General features: G+C 31.2%; 2 protein-coding genes across 3 annotated transcripts; both read left to right on the top strand.

Annotated features, from left to right (window-relative positions):
- Window positions 1-1,439: 1,439 nt before the first annotated feature.
- Window positions 1,440-7,401, top strand: LOC146945661 (uncharacterized). The gene is made up of 7 exons (XM_085743961.1): window positions 1,440-1,551; window positions 2,326-2,396; window positions 4,250-4,347; window positions 5,171-5,647; window positions 5,795-5,944; window positions 6,213-6,625; window positions 6,710-7,401. The coding sequence occupies exons 2-7, from the start codon at window positions 2,386-2,388 to the stop codon at window positions 7,322-7,324; spliced, it is 1,764 nt and encodes a 587-aa protein (XP_085600087.1). The 5' UTR covers window positions 1,440-1,551; window positions 2,326-2,385; the 3' UTR covers window positions 7,325-7,401.
- Window positions 7,402-9,221: 1,820 nt separating this feature from the next.
- LOC146945660 (uncharacterized) lies at window positions 9,222-19,601 on the top strand. Of its 2 annotated transcripts, none has more exons than XM_085743956.1 (8): window positions 9,222-9,466; window positions 9,576-9,621; window positions 11,654-12,007; window positions 12,165-12,271; window positions 16,731-17,210; window positions 17,805-17,963; window positions 18,049-18,473; window positions 18,648-19,601. In XM_085743956.1, the coding sequence occupies exons 3-8, from the start codon at window positions 11,673-11,675 to the stop codon at window positions 19,269-19,271; spliced, it is 2,130 nt and encodes a 709-aa protein (XP_085600082.1). In that variant the 5' UTR covers window positions 9,222-9,466; window positions 9,576-9,621; window positions 11,654-11,672; the 3' UTR covers window positions 19,272-19,601. The 2 variants fall into 2 exon arrangements, with proteins under 2 accessions (XP_085600082.1, XP_085600083.1); XM_085743957.1 differs by having other exon boundaries at window positions 9,461-9,477.
- Window positions 19,602-20,752: the final 1,151 nt, after the last annotated feature.

Genomic DNA, 20,752 nt, shown 5'->3' with positions numbered 1-20,752 from the left:
GAAAAAAGGATTGGCGCTATTTTACCAAAAAAATAATTAAAAAAAGGAACATGGTGGCCTGTGCGGGAATCGAAGCTGGAGAAGCAAATTACACCTCCGAAAAGTTGTTTCAAAGCTCACTTTCATAACTTATTTTCAAAGTGACTTCTATTGGATTTCCTTCATGGTAAAAAAGTCACTTATTTTATTAAGAGCTTAATTAAAATTGTGTTTGGCCCCACTTCTCCTTAGAAGTAGAAGAGAAGTGGAAAATAAGTAGGGCCAAACATGCTCTTTATCTACAAGCACTAGTAGGATAGAAGCTTGACTTTATCCACTGGATTATGAATAGAGTCATTCTTTTGGTTAAAAACTATTACGCTCTTTCCAAATTACCCACGCAAGAAAACTAAATAACATACATAAGAGATCGCCGCATTCTAGAATCTCCTGATAAAAACCAAACTGCATAAAATAGTCAACAACACTTGAAGGATCAACCAAAGAGAAGTCAATCCAATGTCGAACATGCTGCCAAACACTACCGAAGAAATTACAGTTCAAGAACAAGTGATAAGTCGGTTTTGTAACACCACAACCACTCACACAAAGTTGAGAGTCTTGATTAATGATGCCTCGTCTAAATAGGTTATCCTTGGTGCGAAGCCAATTTTTGAGAAAATGGCAAGCAAACACAAATACCTTAAAAAATGTCATTACGCCAAATAAGATCTGAAACAGGTGAACGAGAAATTAACTGATAAGCTCCTCAGACAGAATAGCCAACAACCGGATCTAAATTCCATTTCCATTGATCACCACTGTTAACGTGAAAAGTAACATTGTTAATTAAAGTCATACACTCTCCTAACAACCCCTCCTCCCACACAAACAACTTACGCCTCCAACTCTAAGCCTCTCCTCCCTATTCTCACCCTAAAGAGAACATAGTTGCCATCGACAGTCACTTATTCGCAGACAACTCAACCAACCTCCTGAATCGGTCCATAAGGGGAACACCCCTTAAACCACGGGTCAGACCAAAAGTAAGTATTAGTCTCATCACCCAATATCACAATCATTAATTACTTGAATATCATCGGTTGATTAAATAATAATATGTATTGTAAAAACTATAAGGTTTACATGTAATTTTCAAATTTGAAATAATAACTTAATTTTTTATATTCAAAAGAAATTAATTATTTAATTTTCATATTGAATAGAATATCACAATAAATTTAGGTTAAATAGATATTTTATAATAGAGAGACACCGATGATTGTCATTCTTTTATTTAAAAAACAAAATTGATATTTTGCAAATTCCTACTATTGTGAGGAACAAAATATTGTTGTACGGAACATAACTGTTCACTTTTGTAACCATATCATGCTCATATAATAATTTAAAAATTGACTATTGACTTGAAAAGCTTACCAATTATTTCACTTGGACTCATATCTTCACAAAGCAAAGACTTCACTGACAAGAATGAATTTGGCTAATTATATGCATAGTCCATCAATCACCCTGCTGCAAGGAGAATTTCTGAGCTAATTTTATGTTCAGGTAATCAAATTTTTTTCTTTCTTGCTTCTCTAACTCTTACTTCAGTTCTTCTTCTCTCTATTTATTTTAGTGATTGTTCTTGTTTTGTGAAGAATCTTGTTGGTGATGGACCAAAGTAAAGGGATCTTCTATTTTCATAATAATAAGAATATATTTTTGAAAAAACATTAGTTTTTATTTAATTACAAAGCTTTTCCAGTCATCTGGCTAATATATAGTTTCTCTGTTGTCAAAAAAGATGTTTCTAAATTAATCTTGAATTTCAGTTAAAATGCTTGTATTGTATTTTGAAGAAAATTAGAAAGAAAAACTTTATGCTGAAAATAGAGGAATAACAAGAGTTATGAAGACCACTTACGAAGAAATCTAGCTGCTTTCAGACACAAATAGATCTTATCCATATTTAGTAGGAATTTATGTTATGAATGATTGGTTTCAGGTTTTCTATTTTTAATTTTCTTTTTCTTCATTTTTTTGGGTAGATTTTTTACCTTTAATTGTAAACTCCAAACCATTAAAAAAATATATTATATTCCTTTTTTGGCAGAGTTTTTTATTTTTGAAAAATAAAGAACAACAATTATTTTAAACTAAAAAATAAAAAATAATATTTTTTAACAAATGTCCCTGTTAACCTAACCCTTTCTCAAAAGCACGTGATTGAATATTCTATGGCTCTTATTGGTCTGAGTCAAAATATTCCTTGATGATAATAAGTCACAACTAACCATTTGGTGGACACTTATTTATGCATTACATTACATTACATTACAGATGAAAGGTTAATTGGAGTGGACCACTTTTGGTTGAGACTCAAGGCAGTGCAGATTTAAAATGATTACTATGTAAGTATGCGAATTATTGGAGTATATACTACCACTGCAGAATTTACTTTTAGACCATTTTCATTATCTTTTATTATAACACTGGTCATTCATTTTACCACTTTAATATTACTTTTGTCCAAAAAATATACTATACAAATACAACTATTGTGCTCTCACGCCAACAAAGTCACTCACCAGTCACCACCACCACTATCCTCATGAGTCACTAAAGTCTAAAATATTATCTTTATTATACTCAAGTTATTGTACGGATGTTTTGGTGTTTTTCTCACCCACTTTTTAGCTCAACTTGTGACACTTGTTTCGAATAAAATAAAAATTCTATTTATTTTTTAAATAGAAGAGAATTGTTTAAATATATATTTAGTACATATAAAATCATGAGCTTTTGAGTTTATTCCATATTCCCTGACTTGTGTGACCCGTTTGAGAGTCAGGATAGGAGACAAAATATGATACATTAATCATTTTCTGCTTAAATGTCATATTTGATGCAACAAATAGATAAGATAAAATAAACTATTTTTCTATCATATCTTAGCTTTCCTTTGTAATTTGTATCATGAGTATATGTTGGGTTAGAAATTATCTTGATAGGATTAGAAAATCATTCCTTATTTATTATCATGATATTTTGCTATTTTTAAAATGTTGACATTTTTAAAATAATGATATCAAATATTTGTTATTATAATTAATTACATGTGATTTTTACAATATTTAATTAAGGGTCTTGTTAACTTGTACCTTTAGGGCACAAGATAAAAAACTAAATGTAGAAACTTAATCTTGGAAATTGTACATTCATATCTATTTTTAGATCCTTATCTTGTGCCCTTAAGACACAAGTTAGCATTTTCCTTTAATTAATTATGAGAGTAATTTATTCATTTAAATATAATGATATCATGTTTGTTATCATGTGTGCATAAAACACACGATATCATATTATATTATGTCTCTATCCAGCTTCATATCTTATCATGTTTTTATCATATCATAACCATCAAACAGACCTGCAGTATTTCATATCTCTTAAAATATTATTGCAAGTGATTTGCCTTATATCTCGGTACTTCTAAAATATTTTCAGTCTAATGGGATGAATTAAAAACGATATTATTTTTAAAGTTATTTTTAGTATTTATATTTTGTTAAAATTTTCGTAGAAAAATTCAAAAGCAAATTTTATCGTCTTGAAGAAATTTGCAAAATTTACTTATTATTTAATTTTCCTCGAATTTTGAGTTGGTTTGAAAATTAAATGGAATTGAAATTTGATCCTCCACAATATTGTAGTTTATAATAATAGTCTTTATTTAAAAAAATTATAGAATAATGGATATTTATAGTCTTGAAATAGTCTCTATGAAATAGAAATGGAGATTACAAGAGAATTTCTATTTTAGGGATTAAATTTGAATTTTTTTTATAAGGATTAATAAAAAACATTTCACTCTATAACTTTAACCTAATTTTACGATGGTTAATAATATCATTTTGAAAATATTGATAAATAGATATGTTTTGTTTTATTAAGGGAGTTATGTTTTATTTTTAAATGGCTCTCACTCTCAAATGAAATCAGATTATGTAATTTTTATAAGATCAAGAAAACTAATTGCAATTACCCCTTAAAATTTTTTGCAATTAATCAATTATGCTAATAAATGATGGGTAGATTTTTAACTTACAATGAAAATAGGAGACAGTAATTTGTAAGAATCCAAAAAACCAGGGATAAATAAGATGTTCATCTCATCTCATGCTTATTAAACTTGACTAATTACTGGAAATTTTTTTTTTTTAAAGATACTGGAAAAAATTGATATTATTTGTTTCCTTTGCAGAGAAATGGCTTTAGAGGACTCCAAATCTAGCCAGCAACCATTGCATAGAGTTGCTTCAGCTCAGTTTAGAAGGCCTCTCATCCACTTAGTTTCTACTAGTAAGCTTCTGTCCCGTTTTAAAATCTAGCCAAATATTTTCTCATACAGAGTGCAACTTTTTCGGTCGAAAAGGTGCAATTTTATTTTTCTGATATAAAATGGTGCAATTCTGCATTCGTATTACATTAACCTAGAAAAAAGGCCCCGAAGATATTAAATATTTTCAGTGGTTTTGCTTTCTAAGTTGTACTTAGAAGACTTTTGAATCTAAATACAACTATTGAAATTTGAAATACAGTTACATTGTAAATTTGTTAATATTATTGCGTTATAAGTGACTTTATGGAATATGTGTTAAACTTGAAATGGGCAGCCAAGATGATTTCTTAAAAAAATAGGCTAGGAAACTCCAAATTGTATAGTATAAGCATCTTTGATTTTGAATTTAATTTAACCTCACAAAATCATCTTTAAGATTATGATTTTTGACATAAGAATTTTCTTAAATATAGTCTACTAAGAGATTTTCAACTTCACCAATTTAGTATGTAGAAAATAAGGGCGAGCCAGCAACCGATACAGTTAGATGGATTCTAACATCTTATTTTCCTTTTAAAGAGTCTACCGGTGAAATTCACACATTCTATGTGATGAGAAGTGAGAAATTGCGTATTTGAACCTGCGTCTAAATATATCGAATATTTATGCAGCCTTTTACCATTTGAGTCGTACTTATAGAATAAAACAAATTTTCTCTAATATAAGATCACTATATTTGTTTTTTCTCTAATAGATCATTAAATTTTGACATCTTAAAATGAGCTTTCTTATCAAATGCATAGATATTGAAGTGAGTTAATCCCTTGATCAATTTCATTGCAGAGGAACATAAAAAAAGGTACCTAAACCAATGTGTTCCCCTTCACAAAGCAGCACTAAAAGGTGATTGGAAAGAAGGTAAAAAAATAATAGAGCAAGACCAAACATTGCTGATTTCTGCCATAACAAATGGCTGGGCAACCGCACTCCATATTGCAGCGGGAGCAAATCATGTTCACTTTGTGGAGGAATTGGTAAAACTAATGGATCGTGATGATTTGGAATTGCAAGATTACTCAGGAAACACTGCTCTTTGTTTTGCTGCAGCGGTTGGAAATGTTCAACTTGCTGAGATAATGGTGAAAAAGAATGAATTGTTGCCATCAATTAGGGGTGGACTAGGTGTTACTCCTCTTTACTTGGCTGCTTTACAAGCAAACAGTGAGATGGCATGGTATTTGTTTCCTAAATGTAAAGAAATACTCGAGGAAAACGATTGGAGTATAGTGTTCCTCACTTGTATAGACTCGGGACTTTATGGTAAGCGTGCACGACCACTAGTTCTTGAAATGCTACTAACAAAAATATTTACTTATAAATAAAAGCGAAGAGAGTAATTATATTTGCCAATATATTTGAGAGAGAGTAGTAAATATTATCCAACATAATTTGGATATTATGGTGCAGATTTAGCTCTACAGATGTTAACAGAAAAAGACGCACTTGCTTTTGCTCGCAGAGGTGATAGCAATGAGACGGGTTTACATCTATTGGCTCGAAAACATTCGGTTTGTGGTTGTCAAAGTCTTGGGCATCGAAAAAATCTCCTGCATTTATGTAAGTTCACATGTACTCACTTTTTTGACTAAACATATTCTCCATCTGTTTTAAAGTGAGGTATCGTTTAAGATTTTTCCACATGAATTAAAAAATATAATGATGTTTTCAAAAGATAAATTGAGTATAGTAGTGTACACATTTAATGAGTACTAATTAATAACCTAATATATTGACAGATGAGATTATTTATTTTGCATTGATCTTTGATTCAATTCTACTAATTTAACATCTTATTCAATTCATGTAATATTAATTAAACATTCAGGTATGAGAGATTCTCCAATGCTTAAGCTTATACGACGCATCTGGGATAAGTTTCTTACTCTAGATGACTCAGAGATGATGGAAGTCATGAGAGAACCATCTCAAGTAACAATTATCGCCGCAGAAGTTGGAAATTTTGAGTTTCTATCTGTCATTATGAGCACTTATCCTAATTTGTTATGGGAACTCAGTAACAAGGGTCAGAGCATTATTCACATCGCTGTTTTCAACCGCCATGCTAGTATCTTCAATTTGATACATGAAATAAGGTCTTTGAAAGATTGCATAAATGGTTTTCTGGATGATGGCGAGAATAATTTATTGCATTCTGCAGCAATGTTAGCACCACCGGATCGACTCAATATAGTCTCTGGAGCAGCTTTACAAATGATGCTCGAATTATCATGGTTTGAGGTATATATAGTATACATATATGTTTTTCTATCTCATATAAAAATACAAATCATGTAAATAATACATATGTCATTGATTTCGCAGGAGGTAAAGAAGAACATGCAACCACATATGATCGAAATGAAAAATTCCAAAGGAATGACACCTCGCGAACTATTTACCAAAGAACATGCAGAATTGCTTCAAAAAGGAGAATCATGGATGAAGCAAACAGCGAATTCTTGTATGGTTGTTTCGACTCTCATAGCTACAGGAGTGTTTTCAGCAGCATTCAGTTTACCAGGTGGAAACAATGATAACACAAAATCTCCTAATTATTTAGATAAACCAGCATTCCTCGTATTTGCTTTATCTGACTCCATGGCACTTATCTCGTCTTCAACTTCAATCTTGATCTTTCTATCCATCCTTATCTCGCGATATGCGGAGCAAGATTTTCTCAAGTCATTGCCTTTGAAGTTGATATCTGGACTGGTGGCATTGTTTGTCTCTATAATCAGCATGATGATAGCATTTAGTAGTGCTTTCTACATAACATATTATCATGGTTTGAAATGGGTTCCTAATTTTATTTCTGTTCTTGCATTTTTACCGATACCGTTGTTTATATGTCTACAGTTTTCTCTGTGGTCTGATATCGTGTATTCTGCCTACATTTGTAGTTCTTTATTCAGGCCAAGTAAACGTATGATTCGCTAGAAGAATCAAGTTTGTGTCAAACAATAAATTTTATTGTTATTATGGATGAATGTATTATGTGTCTAATTGTTTTTAAATCTAAGGCATTGCGCCTATTTTATGGTAGCGTTAATGAAAAAGAGCAACAATTTATAAGAAAATTGTAGTTGTTTGTATGGTATAAATATCTACTTTTAACCAAGTGATTGAATTTAATGGGTCAATGAACTCCATCAAAAGATAAATCGTTCAGGAAAACTGAGTTCCGTGTGGAACAATTATTGATGAGACTTTATCTACCTCAGGGTCGAACTCCGGATTACTTGGACACTAAAGAAATAAATATCTACTTTTGAAATTTCATTTTACACTATCAGTAGTTATAAAATTGATGTCGAAAGTATGACATAGAGAATATACATTTTTAAAATGTGATATAACAATGGTTTTGCACTATTGGTAATGAAAATCTTTTTTCCATATGACGGAGAGAATAATTTTAAAATAGTAGACAAAATCATAACAAAAGTCAGAGTCAATGTTGCGGGTGAAGAAATCCAATCCAATTCCGTCAGTCAATGTCCTTGGTTTAGACGGATCGTTGGTTGGTGCAGGTGGGTTGGAACGGTTTTAGTGTGAGAATTAGACGCAAAATCATAACAAACGATTATAAAGAAAAACAAACTTTTCCACCATTTCCACACAGAACAGAAGAACCAAATCTTAAAAGAAAGAAAATCAAAATCCTTTCAAACTAAGATGAACAATGAGTATTTCTTAACCACATAGGTTGTCAATCTTTGGAAAAGAAGATTCTTAGAGCAGATTTGTACTGGCCAACAATAATCTGAACAAGTTCAACATCCAGAAGAATAAAAAGGAATCAAATTACGCTAAATCGAAGCAATGCTACCCTACCTTGTGTTTGGTGTTCGAAAAGGCATGTGATGCTTTTGAGCAAAAATTCTTTGAATCACACAATGTTGAATTTTCAGATTCTAGGGGGTGAGAGAGAAGTTTTTGTGGAAAACCTAACTGTTGGAATTTTATGATTTTGCATTATATATAGGAAAGTTTCAAATTATATAATCCGAAATAGCGTTCGAATTATATATAGGAAAATTTCAAATTATATAATACGAAATAGCCGAACAAAAGGTAATTTTAACGGAAAAAATAGGACACGCGTATGGTAAAAAAAAGTGATAGTCAGATATAAATCATCCCTAAACTGACACACATCATAGGGTGAATTTACAATTGGCAAATTGTTGAGTGCTTGGAATTGCAATAGCTGCACCAAAAGAAAATTGAAAAACATTGAGAGCAGCACATAATGAAGGAAAAGAGAAACTATTGGTGGAAGTGTGTTCATGAAACGTTCTTTCTTTCGGTTGAAAAATTAGTATGTTGTTCTTGTTGTGTTCATGAATACAGAAGATTCATGAATTATACTTATTTGATTTGATGATGAGCAATCTATTGTGTTTGAAATTGTTTTTGACCAATTTTCTTAGAAACTAGTGTGGCCTATTGTCGTCCTTCATATCAATTTGTAATTGATGTGGCATTTTGTGGTCCTTAGAATATTCTTTAATATTGTAATTTTGATTATGTAGTTAACTTTTTCTTACAACGGTTTTTGTTTAGTAGTTTCTTTCGGCTCTTCTAAATACTTCATCTGTCCTAAAATAATATAAACTCTGCGCTAAAATAATATAAGCAAAAAATGATCAACAAAAGTTAGTGTGTTTGATTCAAAATTTGTATCAAATACATCAACGCTAACATTTTGGGACGGAGAGAATATTCCATAATACAAAATTACTGTAAACAACTAAAGTTCTAGAACAAAGAAACAAAGCAAACAGCACTAATGCATAACACGATATAATAATGGTCGGTTGTTGACTATATTACTTGACTTGCATTTCTAACTTTTTTATGCCAAAGGGATGCAACCATTTTTCCACACTTCCCCCTTCTTCTATCCTTCATTTATCACAATCTTCTTTTTCTCAATATTCCTGTTTCTCCTTTTAGTTGTGTATATAACTTCAACCAGCAATAATTCTTCAAACTCAATATTTTCCCTACTCTTCCCTTAATTTCCCAAGAAGCCGACCATATATTACACATATATTTATTGATCTACAAATCTGAGTAATTTCCCTGTATATTTACTATTGTATTAATTTGTACTTTTTTTTTATAATGTTTTCAGAAGTTAAAAGTACATATACTGATCATATTGTTTGTCATAATTGTACAGACAAGTGCAGGAGAAAATTAAAGTCCTCTTTACTTATTTCCTCCAGGTATGGTGCTTTAACATTTCTTTATCGGGTTGAAATCTTAGCCGCAAATTTTTTGTTATACTAGAATACTATATATATATGGACTGCTACTTATATAAAGTCTTCGAATAAATGGACTGCTACTTTTTTTTTTTTTTTAACAAAAGGACTGCTACTTATAAAGTGTTCGAATTCATCTAAAAGTTAGCAAAGTAGAACCTTCGAATAACTAGCGTCGTTTTTACTGTTTAAGCCACACGGACGTTGGACATCTACCACATCCACATCGGTCATTGCTACCAGGAGTACCGCGAATATGTTTCTTTTTTTTTCAAATAGTATAGTGATTAGAAATTCACCTCAAATTGAATAAGTCAGATGTCTATATTTCGATCTCCGCTGTTACAATATTATACGATATATCTATCAACTAAGTCAACTTCACACGACATGATAAATTTTGTTTTACTAGGTATAATTTGTGGTTTTATTTGGATGACATTAACTTTTGTGACATTGACGACATTAGTGCATTTTATATGAGAGAGAATTGTTAATAAATGATTAAAATAAATTATTTAGATGAGAGAGAATGATTGATTAAAAGAGAGGTAATAACAATGACATCAAAAACTAATATTACACAGGTGCAATCCATATAATTTGGTTCTTTATGTATATATAGCCTCGATTTAATTGTATTTATTTTTTTAAAAAAAAGATGATTATTTAAATTAAAATAAAAGTTGAGTTACTATTAAAAAATATAAATTTTAGAGATTAATATTATACATATACACACACACACATGCTGCATCTCAAACTTTTTATATCTTTAATAGTCCTCTACTTTATATGAAGCTCATTGTTTATGCATTCAACTTCTATTGCTATAAATAAAAACTATTTCAGCTTACTGCATAACTATGTTAAATTTTTTGATTATTCATTCACAAATAATATTCACTATGATGGAAGAGAATGTTCACTATGATTAAAAATAATATTCACAAATAATAACTATGTTTAATTTCATAATTGAATATTTATACGAATGTTTAATTTGTAATAGAATTGTCCTCTTTTTCTCTTTTAACATTTCTCTATCTTGCCATATATATATATATATTTTTTTACTCTAATATCTACCACTGATCTGTATAATACTAAATGACAAAAACATAATCATTTAATAGTCATACTCTATTGACTAGCATTCTTTATTTAGACGTAATCAAAAGAAAAGAAACAGAATCCTTAAAAGAAAAAAAAATACAATAATTTTATGCAGGGAGACATGTTAATGGGACATGCACTAATAAGGAATCATAGGTGGTCCTTGCCCCTTGGAGTAATTTGTCTCCAAGCGCCTTTAATAATCAAACACTATTTTATTTTATTTTTGACAAAATTATAAAACAGTTCTTCCATATAACAAGTTAATTTGTCAGTTCAAATTCAATCACAATTTAATTATTTTTATTTAATATGAAATTAAATATCTCTTCTTTAATTATTTTTATTTAATATGAAATTAAATATCTCTTCTTTTTTGTGAACTATTAAATATCTCTTTAATAAATCTTAAAATGAAATGTAATTTTGTCCATTTTTTATATTAGTATATTTAATTTGTTTAAGTATTAATTTTAATCACATAAAATGTTAAATTACCCTTATTACAAAAATACAAATGCTTTTTAAGAATTATTTAAAAATTCCCTTAAAAAAATATTTTAAACCTATACTATTTTTATTCAAACTGAGTATTATTTGTACTTTTTTCACTTCTATCAAATGAAGTTTGTCATTGATGTTAAAAGAAAAAGTTATCTTCTTGGCTTTTTCTAAAATCAAATTTTATTGATAGCTTTGCTCTTTGAAAAATTGGTAATGATCAATCCATGTAAGGGGGTGGGAATCTTTCTCATTAAAAATCATATTCTTGAGCCCAATGACAAAACATTATTTAAGCTTGAAAAGCAAACATATTAAAATAAAAAAAGTAGCAAAAACCTAGACTTAATGAGGAAACATATACCATCATTTGCAGGTAACAAAATAAAAAAAATATGGACACAACCATCGTGGAAGGAAGATCCATTTCAAAGCCACCATACTTCGATGGTACAAACTGTACTGAATGGAAAGAGCGTACAAAGATATTCATACAATCAGTTGACTACAAACTTTGGCTTGTGATTAAAAATGGACCAAAAATTCCAAAAAAATTAATAAATGGTCAAGAAGAGTTGAAAACTGAAGATGAATTCGACGATGAAGATATCAAGAACATGGAACAAGAAGCCAAAGCCAAAAATATTATATATTGTGCCATAAATCCAGATGATCTTAAAAGAATTTCAAGTTGTCAGACAGCCAAGGAAATGTGGGAGGAGCTTGACAGGTTAAGTGTTTATGTTGTTCAAAATTTGATTTGTGTTTAGTTAGTTGTGTGTTAATGTTTGACTCAACCAGAGTGGCTAGCATATTTAATGTTAGACATTATTGCAGTATTCTCTAAGATTAATAATTGAAAGATATTTATATATTGTCTTTGACAGGGAAGTGACAACATCTGATGTCAGTTCTACATCTCCAGTATCAGGAGTTCAAAGGAGTGCATCAGCAACATACAACAGACCTAACCTTGAGTTTTTAGAGGAAACAGGTATGGTTCTATCTCTTTCATTTTGTACTTTAGATACAAACTAGAACTTTTACCCGTGCTACCGCCCGGGTCATAAAAAATGGAGAAGTTACATAGATAATAAAAGAATTAAGAACATACAATGGTTGTTCACACATTTTGGAAAATCTCCTTATACACTACATTTGAAGTGGTGTTAATACAGTCCTCATTGTCATCTGTTAATAATATTTTTAGGACATTATAAATGTAGTAGACAAAAGCAAAATTTTATAGTACGATCCCAACTTATAATTTTAATGTCATAATTATAAATAGAACTATAAAAGCAGATTGTGCAATTGATTCAAAATATTTTTAGCGACATTGAGCAGCAATCCATAATTTTTTAACGAAAGAGATTTTGGCAAAAACACCACACAAATTATAAATTACTGAAACAAAGCAAATGTATTTTGATTCCAATCAGTTCTGTATGTAAGTTTAAAATATCTGTCATGATTCTATATTTATGTCATTTATATTGTGCAATTTTCCTTGAAATTATCATACGTCAACTATCATACTGTAAATCATCCTACCACTGCTTGTTATAGTAATATTTTGAACTCCCAAAACAACTAACATAATTATGGCTGAATAAATTAGATTGATGGTAAGTTGAATAACTTATACATAAACTATATAAGAATAGAAGAATGAAAAAATCCAAAACAATTAGATATGATAGAAACAAATTTGCATAAATTGTAAATCCCTTCCTAGTAGTAAAATTTATTGCTTGTTAAAATATTTGAGGGATGTAACAAAACATAAAAATAACAAAACCTAAAAAATTAGGGTTAGTATTAGGAGGGAAAATATTAGGTTTAGTTGTTGCAGACTTAACAAAATTATAAATAAGGATTCGGCTAGCCAAAACTATAGCAAAACAAATTTCAGATTTAAGCGAATTGATAACAAATTTCGGATATGGACAAAATTATAAATAAGGATTCGGCAGGCCAAAACTATAGCAAAACAAATTTCGGATTTAAGTGAATTGATAACAAATTTCAGATATGGACAAAATTATAAATAAGGATTCGGCTGGCCAAAACTATAACAAAACAAATTTCGGATTTAAGTGAATTGATAACAAATTTCGGATATGGCCAAAATTATAGCAAACTTGATAACAAAATTCGGCTGGCATTAATTAAGTAAGATGATCAATGGCTAAAATTGAATGGCGCCTAAATGTGCAAGATCCAATGGCTCAGAAAAGTGGAGGGAGAAATGAGGGGAAAATATTAGGGTTAGAAATAGCTTTAGGGGTTAAGCTCGATTATATAAGATAATGTAGCTCTCTTTTTTTACTTTCTATTTTTTATATTTATAAGAAAAATTTAGGGTGAAGGGATAATGTTACTGTTCCACGCAGAAAATACCTTTGAACTCAAAGAACATTTACAAATGTATTTACATTTACCTCACTCTAAAAGCACTATCGGAGCTTGAACCCGTAACTTCCGGATCTAAGAACTGTTGTTTTACAACTATATATATATCAAACATTTGAAGTTAGAACGTAGCGATCTATAGAGAAAGAAACAAAAGTTTATCATATCCAGTTGTTACTAATTATATACTATTTTCAAAATCTACTACTATAATATTAATATTAGTCCATGTTTAAATATTATTGTCCGTATGTTTCATTCATTTGATCAGTGATATATATGTACACAAAATAGTTTTCTATCTGTCTCATATTGTCATGAGTTATTATCAAATGCTAATAATATACTTGTCTCATATATATATATATATATATATATATATATATATATATATATATATATATATATATATATATATATGAGTAATTCTAAGGACAAACGCTTGAACACTCGCTTTCCGTCACACGCTTAAACAGTGGTCCACGTTGCCTACTTTTTTCAATCACTCACCTGTTAACTTGTTATGTGTGTGACCCTAGTTTTTTATTGAGAAATGATATTCTAACAACCATTTTGTGACAACCTATGTGACAACTTTATCTCTCATACTCACATTATCTTTTTACTTTCTCTCTCTATTGTTTTGGTTTCCGTGTCACTATCTACTTTTCCTTTGAAAATTGGTGGTTGTCACAAAAGTTGTTGATTTTTGGTTGTTAGAATATCATTGCTCTTTTTTATTTATTTATTTTTCTACTTTCTTCTTCTAATTATTCAACATCAGAATTAAACAATCCATCTAACAAGTCCAGAAACTCCATCAATCTCATTCAAGATTTTTTTCCCTCAAATTTCTTCAAAAACAAAAAGATTTTTTTTCCTCAAATTGACATTTTTGGTCTCTTTCTTACATCAACCATGTTGGTCAGATTCACCTTTCAATCAATTTTCTCAGTTATTCAACAAATATAGATAGCAGAGACATGAGTTTGGTTTCTGGGTTTGTGTTTTCTTCTCCAATAAAGCTGTCTTGACTTCATTGTTTTTGTATGCAAAATTTTCTTCTTCCTACATACCCATTTCTTGCTCTTCAACCACATGCATGACCTCTTCAAGCATGTGTTTCTTGTTGGTTGTTGGTGTTGCCGTGTTGGAGACCTGGTCAAGAAGGATTGAGTTCTGTTGATGAGGGATAATTTTTGAATTTGTGAGCATGAATGAGAATCAAGATGGTGTGAGCTTCTAAAATTGGTGGAAATCTCAATTTCTGGTATGAGTTGATGAAAATTGAAATTTCTGGTTTGAGTTAATGAAATTGATTATGTAAAAAAATTGTTACGGTTGTGGTGAAGGGGAATTCAGCTTGGTGTGGAGGATTTGTTATGGCTACTGGATATTGGTTTGACCGTTTGAGAGAGAGAAGGAGACGTGGGAGGAGACTTATTGTTCCGGTTGCCTGTTACACAATTAAATTAAAAGAATGACGTGGACCACTGTTTAAGCGTGTGACGGAAAGTGAGTGTCTGAGCGTTTGTCCTTAGCATCACTCATATATATATATATATATATATATATATATATATATATATATATATATATATATATATATATATATATACACACTCAATCATGGACTAATCATTCACAATTATTTATAATAATGTACACATTAATACATAAGATATTCTAATACACCCCCCGTAGCGAAACTTGAAGTTGACAGATTTTGAGACTATCTCTAAAATCATCAAAGAGTTGCAATAAAAGTCCCTTTTTTAAGTTAGCAATTTAATAACGAGAGTGAATGTGTAAGAGACACACTTGATCGCAAGCAACTTCTTCACGCACGGAGTGTACATCCATCTCAATGTGTGGCTTGATGTTGAACTAAATTGTCGGATAGGTATAAGGCGCTTACGTTATCACAATAGACAAAAGTAACTCTTGTAAGTTCTTAAAGTAAGTTTCTAATCCAAAATGATTCAAACAATACATTAGCTACTCCTCGGTATTCAGCCTCTGTGTTTGATCCATACAAGATCTGTTGTCTTTTTGCATACGATGAGATTAAATTATTCCAAGATTTACACAATAATCAGAGGTAGATCTTCTTGTGTCTTGACATCCATTCCAGCTGTATGCGTCTGTAAAAGAGATGAGCTTGTCAAGGGAGGAGGGATACATGTGGAGGCCGAACTCTCTAGTACCATAAATGACATGTTTCCATGCGGGCATGCATTGTATTTTTGGACCATGTATTAACAACCACACTTGTTGAACAACATACGAGATTTTGGGTCTTGTAAATGTCAAGTATTGTAATGTTTGGGCGAGGTTGCAATATTGTAATGGATCATGATAGGGCTTTGTTACCACTAGTGTAGGTCATGGATTGAAAGAGGTCATACCTTCGTGCTAGATAATTTCTTCCACATATTTCTTTTGAAGAGAAAAATGCCTCCTGAATGTTTTGTAACATATATACCTAAAAAGTAACCGAAAGGGCCTAATAAATATTAGACATGATAGATGCATAAAGAGAGTAGGAAGAAGCAACAAGAATAATGTCATCCACATATTAAAGAATATAAGTGAAGTTATTGCGCAACTTGAAGCCTTTTACGCTCTTGTGGAGATGAAGATAGAGTTGTCTGCTCAGCTTGAAGCCTTTTACGCTCTTGTTGTTTCCTCCAAAATGATCATTGAGTGAGCTTTTTAAAAAGGGGAAAATGAGTCTTCGTGACAGATTTGTGAGCCCACCGTGGCATAAGCATCCGTCAGGTCGGAAATCAGTTGGAGAACAAGTATTCTATTTCATACAGGAGAACCGACATTAGAGAGTTGGACATAGAGAGATTTCAGATGTTGACATTAGGACGAAAGATCAGGGACCATGTATATGGTTTAGGAGAGAAGGATCGTTGACCTATTATTCACAATTATTTTTAATAATATAAGCATTAATACTTAACATATTATAATATTCTAATAGTAAAATATAATTACTCTCTTTAACTGCTATTGAACCTTTGTTTTAGGTGATGATCCAAGGAAAAGGTTTCTCAACCTTTGTGTTCCCATTCACAAGCATGCTCTAAATGGAAACTGGCCGGCAGCTAAGCGCATCATAGACAAAGAGAATAAGCTCAAGAATGCTGCCATAACAAATGGGCATCCTACTCTACTGCATATTGCTGCAGGTGCAAACCACATTCACTTTGTGAAGGAGTTATTGAATATGCTTGATGACAAAGATATAGCATTGCAAGATGTCAATGGAAACACTGCTTTTTGCTTTGCTGCTGCAGCTGGAAACATTGAAATTGTTGACTTACTGTTGGATAGGAACTCACAATTACCTGTAAAAAGGGGTGGAAATGGAAATACTCCTATTCACTATGCTGCTTTGCAAGGAAGATGCAAAATGACATGGCATCTATATGATAAAACCATACATTGTTTTGAAGATGCAGACTGGGATTTATTGTTCTTTGCTTGTATCTACACTGGCATCTATGGTAAGTATTACTAACAGTTGAAATTCATTATAAAAACGATCATATTGTGACTGATTTAGAGATGGAAGTTGTCAAATCGGTTGCCAACATTAGCGACTAATAGTTTAGCAACATTATGAAAATCGGTATTTAAAATGATGGCAAATTAATTTTGCAACTGATTGAGCAACCAAATTTGCAACTAGTTAAAAAATATCGGCTTCTAAATATAGAATTTTGAGTAGTTCATATGGTCTATGTGGCGACAATGCTAAAAAATGGTTTGAAACTCTATCAAAAAAGGTATCATTGTAAGTATCAGCTTGTAAAATTAATCTGAGTTGGGTTGACGAAAAACAAGGGAAACACGTATCAATAACATATTACACAACTTATAATAGTTTTTATTGGCTTTGTAAAATCAACACCGATTAGACCACTGTTTTGGCTGTAAGGTAATTGAAGCCTCTAAAATTCTATTTAAAGATGGCAACTTCAGTTGTCGTCTAAGTTTTGAGCGATTTACCATCATCGGACCAACATAGACAGCATGGGATATTTCCACAACTTCTGAATTGCAAATATATTGATGAATATAATTTTTTCCAATTGCAGATTTAGCCTTAAAAATGGTAAGAAGCAGGAATGCACTAGCTTTTGCACGAGATGTGAATGAAGAGACAGCTTTGCATCTCTTGGCTCAAAATCGAAATCCATTGGATTCTGGTTGTCATTGTCCTGAACATGATCATTTTCCCATCATGACCAATCCTGGTAAATACTTGTATTAACTTTTATATTTTTTTTAATTCTTTTAAATTGGTTTCATTAACTTAAGTAACCATGTCTCTTATTGCAGGCATGAAAAATCACATTGTTTTCCAATTGGTTAAATTTCTTTGGACCACGATTCTTGAAAAACACTACTCCTCAAAGGAGGAGTTAAACAAAATCCTAAATAAACCTTCTCAACTAATATTTGATGCTGCTGAAGTTGGAAATTTTGGATTCTTATCAGAGCTTCTCAGTGTTTATCCTAGCTTGATATGGGATGTGGATAGCAAAAACCGAACTATATTACACATAGCTGTCTTGCATCGACATGCTAGTATCTTCAATCTCGTACATCAAATAGGGCATATTAAGGGTATCATAGTAACATATGAAGATGATAATGACAGAAACACTTTATTGCACTTGGCTGCAAAATTAGCACCACGAAGTCAACTTGAATTGGTTTCTGGAGCTGCTTTTCAAATGTGCGTCGAGTTACTATGGTTTGAGGTACATTCAATGCAACCCTTTTTATTCATTTTATTCAGAAATTAAAAGCGAGCTACTTCGACACTTATCCTGTGCTGACATTTCCCTCTCCATGTGTTTGCCCTGTGTCAATAGCAATATAAAAAATTTACATATCTATATTTTACTTAACATATCTACATTTTCATGTGACAGAAAGTAAAGAAGATAATGTTGCCTGCACAGATAAAGATGAGAAACTCTGAAGGCTTTACTGCACAAGAGCTATTCTCAATTGAGCATGAAACACTAAGAGAAAACGCAGAGTCGTGGATGAAAAAAACTGCTGAGTCTTGCATGCTAATTTCGACTGTCATTGCTACCGGAGTGTTTGCTGCTGCAACTACTTTACCAGGCGGTACCGATGACAATGGAAAACCGCACTATTTGAATAAAACATCATTCTTGGTGTTTGCAATATCAGATGCATCTGCATTCATCTCATCTGCGACCGCGATATTGATTTTCTTGTCTATTCTTGTCTCGCGTTATGGAGAGTATGACTTCTATAAATCACTGCCTTTAAAGCTAATATGTGGATTGGTCACATTATTTATCTCCGTAACAAGCATGATGGTAGCATTAAGTACTAACTTCTTCATAGTATACTACCATGGTTCGACGTTGGTTCCTAGTTTCATCTCAATATTTTCTTTCCTCCCAATACTTTTGTACATAGGTTTGCAATTTTCTTTGTTTTCAGATATCATTTACTCAACCTACTATTGGAGTACTCTATCTAAGCCTGGTAAAAATATGATTTATGTACTAGAGAAGTAGTGGATTATTATTGTAAGAAAAATGTGTATTGTTATAACAGAAGTTTGATAATAAACTCAAGAAATCTACAGGGCAGCATATAACACTTACAAATAATAACGATCCAATCTCCTAGGTATGGTCGGCCCCGGATTGGTGAAGTGCTGAAGTATCCCTTTTTCATGCATTCTTCTCTTGTACAAGTCCTTTGTAACAAATAGCAGTACTCTTCTTGTAATATATATGGAATCATTGTTTTTTGTTAAATTAAAGTGTATTATGTTATTTGATTTGTTTCTAGAAGTTGTTGATGTTAGATAACATTATTGAATAATGTTGTTTTTGTTGTTATTTACTTTCGCTTCAAGTACATTGAAATTGTTGCCTTTTTCAGACTTTTACTATACTGCATAAGAATGATGTTTGTAAGATCATACATAATGCTAATACCTTGAGTTCAAGATATTTCTGATATCATACATGTTCCATTAATATGCAAGAATATTGTGGGAAACATCTAAAGCAAACCTTCATTCAGTAAACCCTAGTTCTTGTAAATGAGCCTTTTTTAAATCATGGATTACTGAAAAAGAAAATGCAGAAGATAAATAAATTAACAAAGACTTCATATATACTCTTAATAAGAAATATATGAAACTTCATGAACCAGCCATATCACAATCTGAAACCAATCCCAAAAATCAGAAAATAGCAAACACACTGGTATAAGATTTCCAGAATTATAGTAGCAAAGCAGTAACAAACTAGTTCCCACTTCCCAAAATATTTTTTAATATTCACTTTTATTTCGTTTTTGTTCCTTTTTATTAGTGTTATTTTGCAAGAGACGTCCTCTTCCTTCAAGCTTCAAGGAGGTTTTCCTGAAAATTTTATTTGCTCTACCGGAGATTTTCCTTTCTTTTATCTCCTACTCAACATCTTCTTCTTCTTTCTTTGAACACCACTCACTTGTCTCGGTTCATCAGTATGCCAATTTTCACGAATTACAAGGGGAATTGGTGCAAACCAATTTGCAAAGTACCACGAACAAGTATGTGACGAGTCCTAGACTTCATGAAATAAACTAAGATTATATGATTATTGACACTTATTCCCTTCTTTTTCTTGAAAATAAGCTGAGAAAAACTCGTGAAAATTGTCAAAAGCTATTTTTATAAGTTATCTCAAATAGTCTCACAAAAATTATAATTATGTCAGCAAATAAACTCAAATAAGACAATCCAAACAGGCTCATGCCTATTTCTGTGTAAACTTCATGTCAAATCCATGGTATATTTCTACAAAATTTCGGTTTCAATTGATCCTTGGGTATTTCGTAATATTTAATTTCCCTACACATTGGCTTCAGAAATAAATAACAGAAACATAAATTGCATATAGGTTTTTATTCATAAACTTTGAAAATTGTTAACAGTTTCTCAATTCTTCTTTGACAATATTTTGATACACGCTGTTGAAATGAGCTAACTAAACTACGTCAT

This window comes from Medicago sativa, chromosome 2 (genome assembly GCF_051527215.1).
Source record: "Medicago sativa cultivar Bolivia chromosome 2, Bolivia_mono, whole genome shotgun sequence".
NCBI lineage: Eukaryota > Viridiplantae > Streptophyta > Magnoliopsida > Fabales > Fabaceae > Medicago > Medicago sativa.
This window is presented reverse-complemented; position numbering and strand designations above follow the sequence as displayed.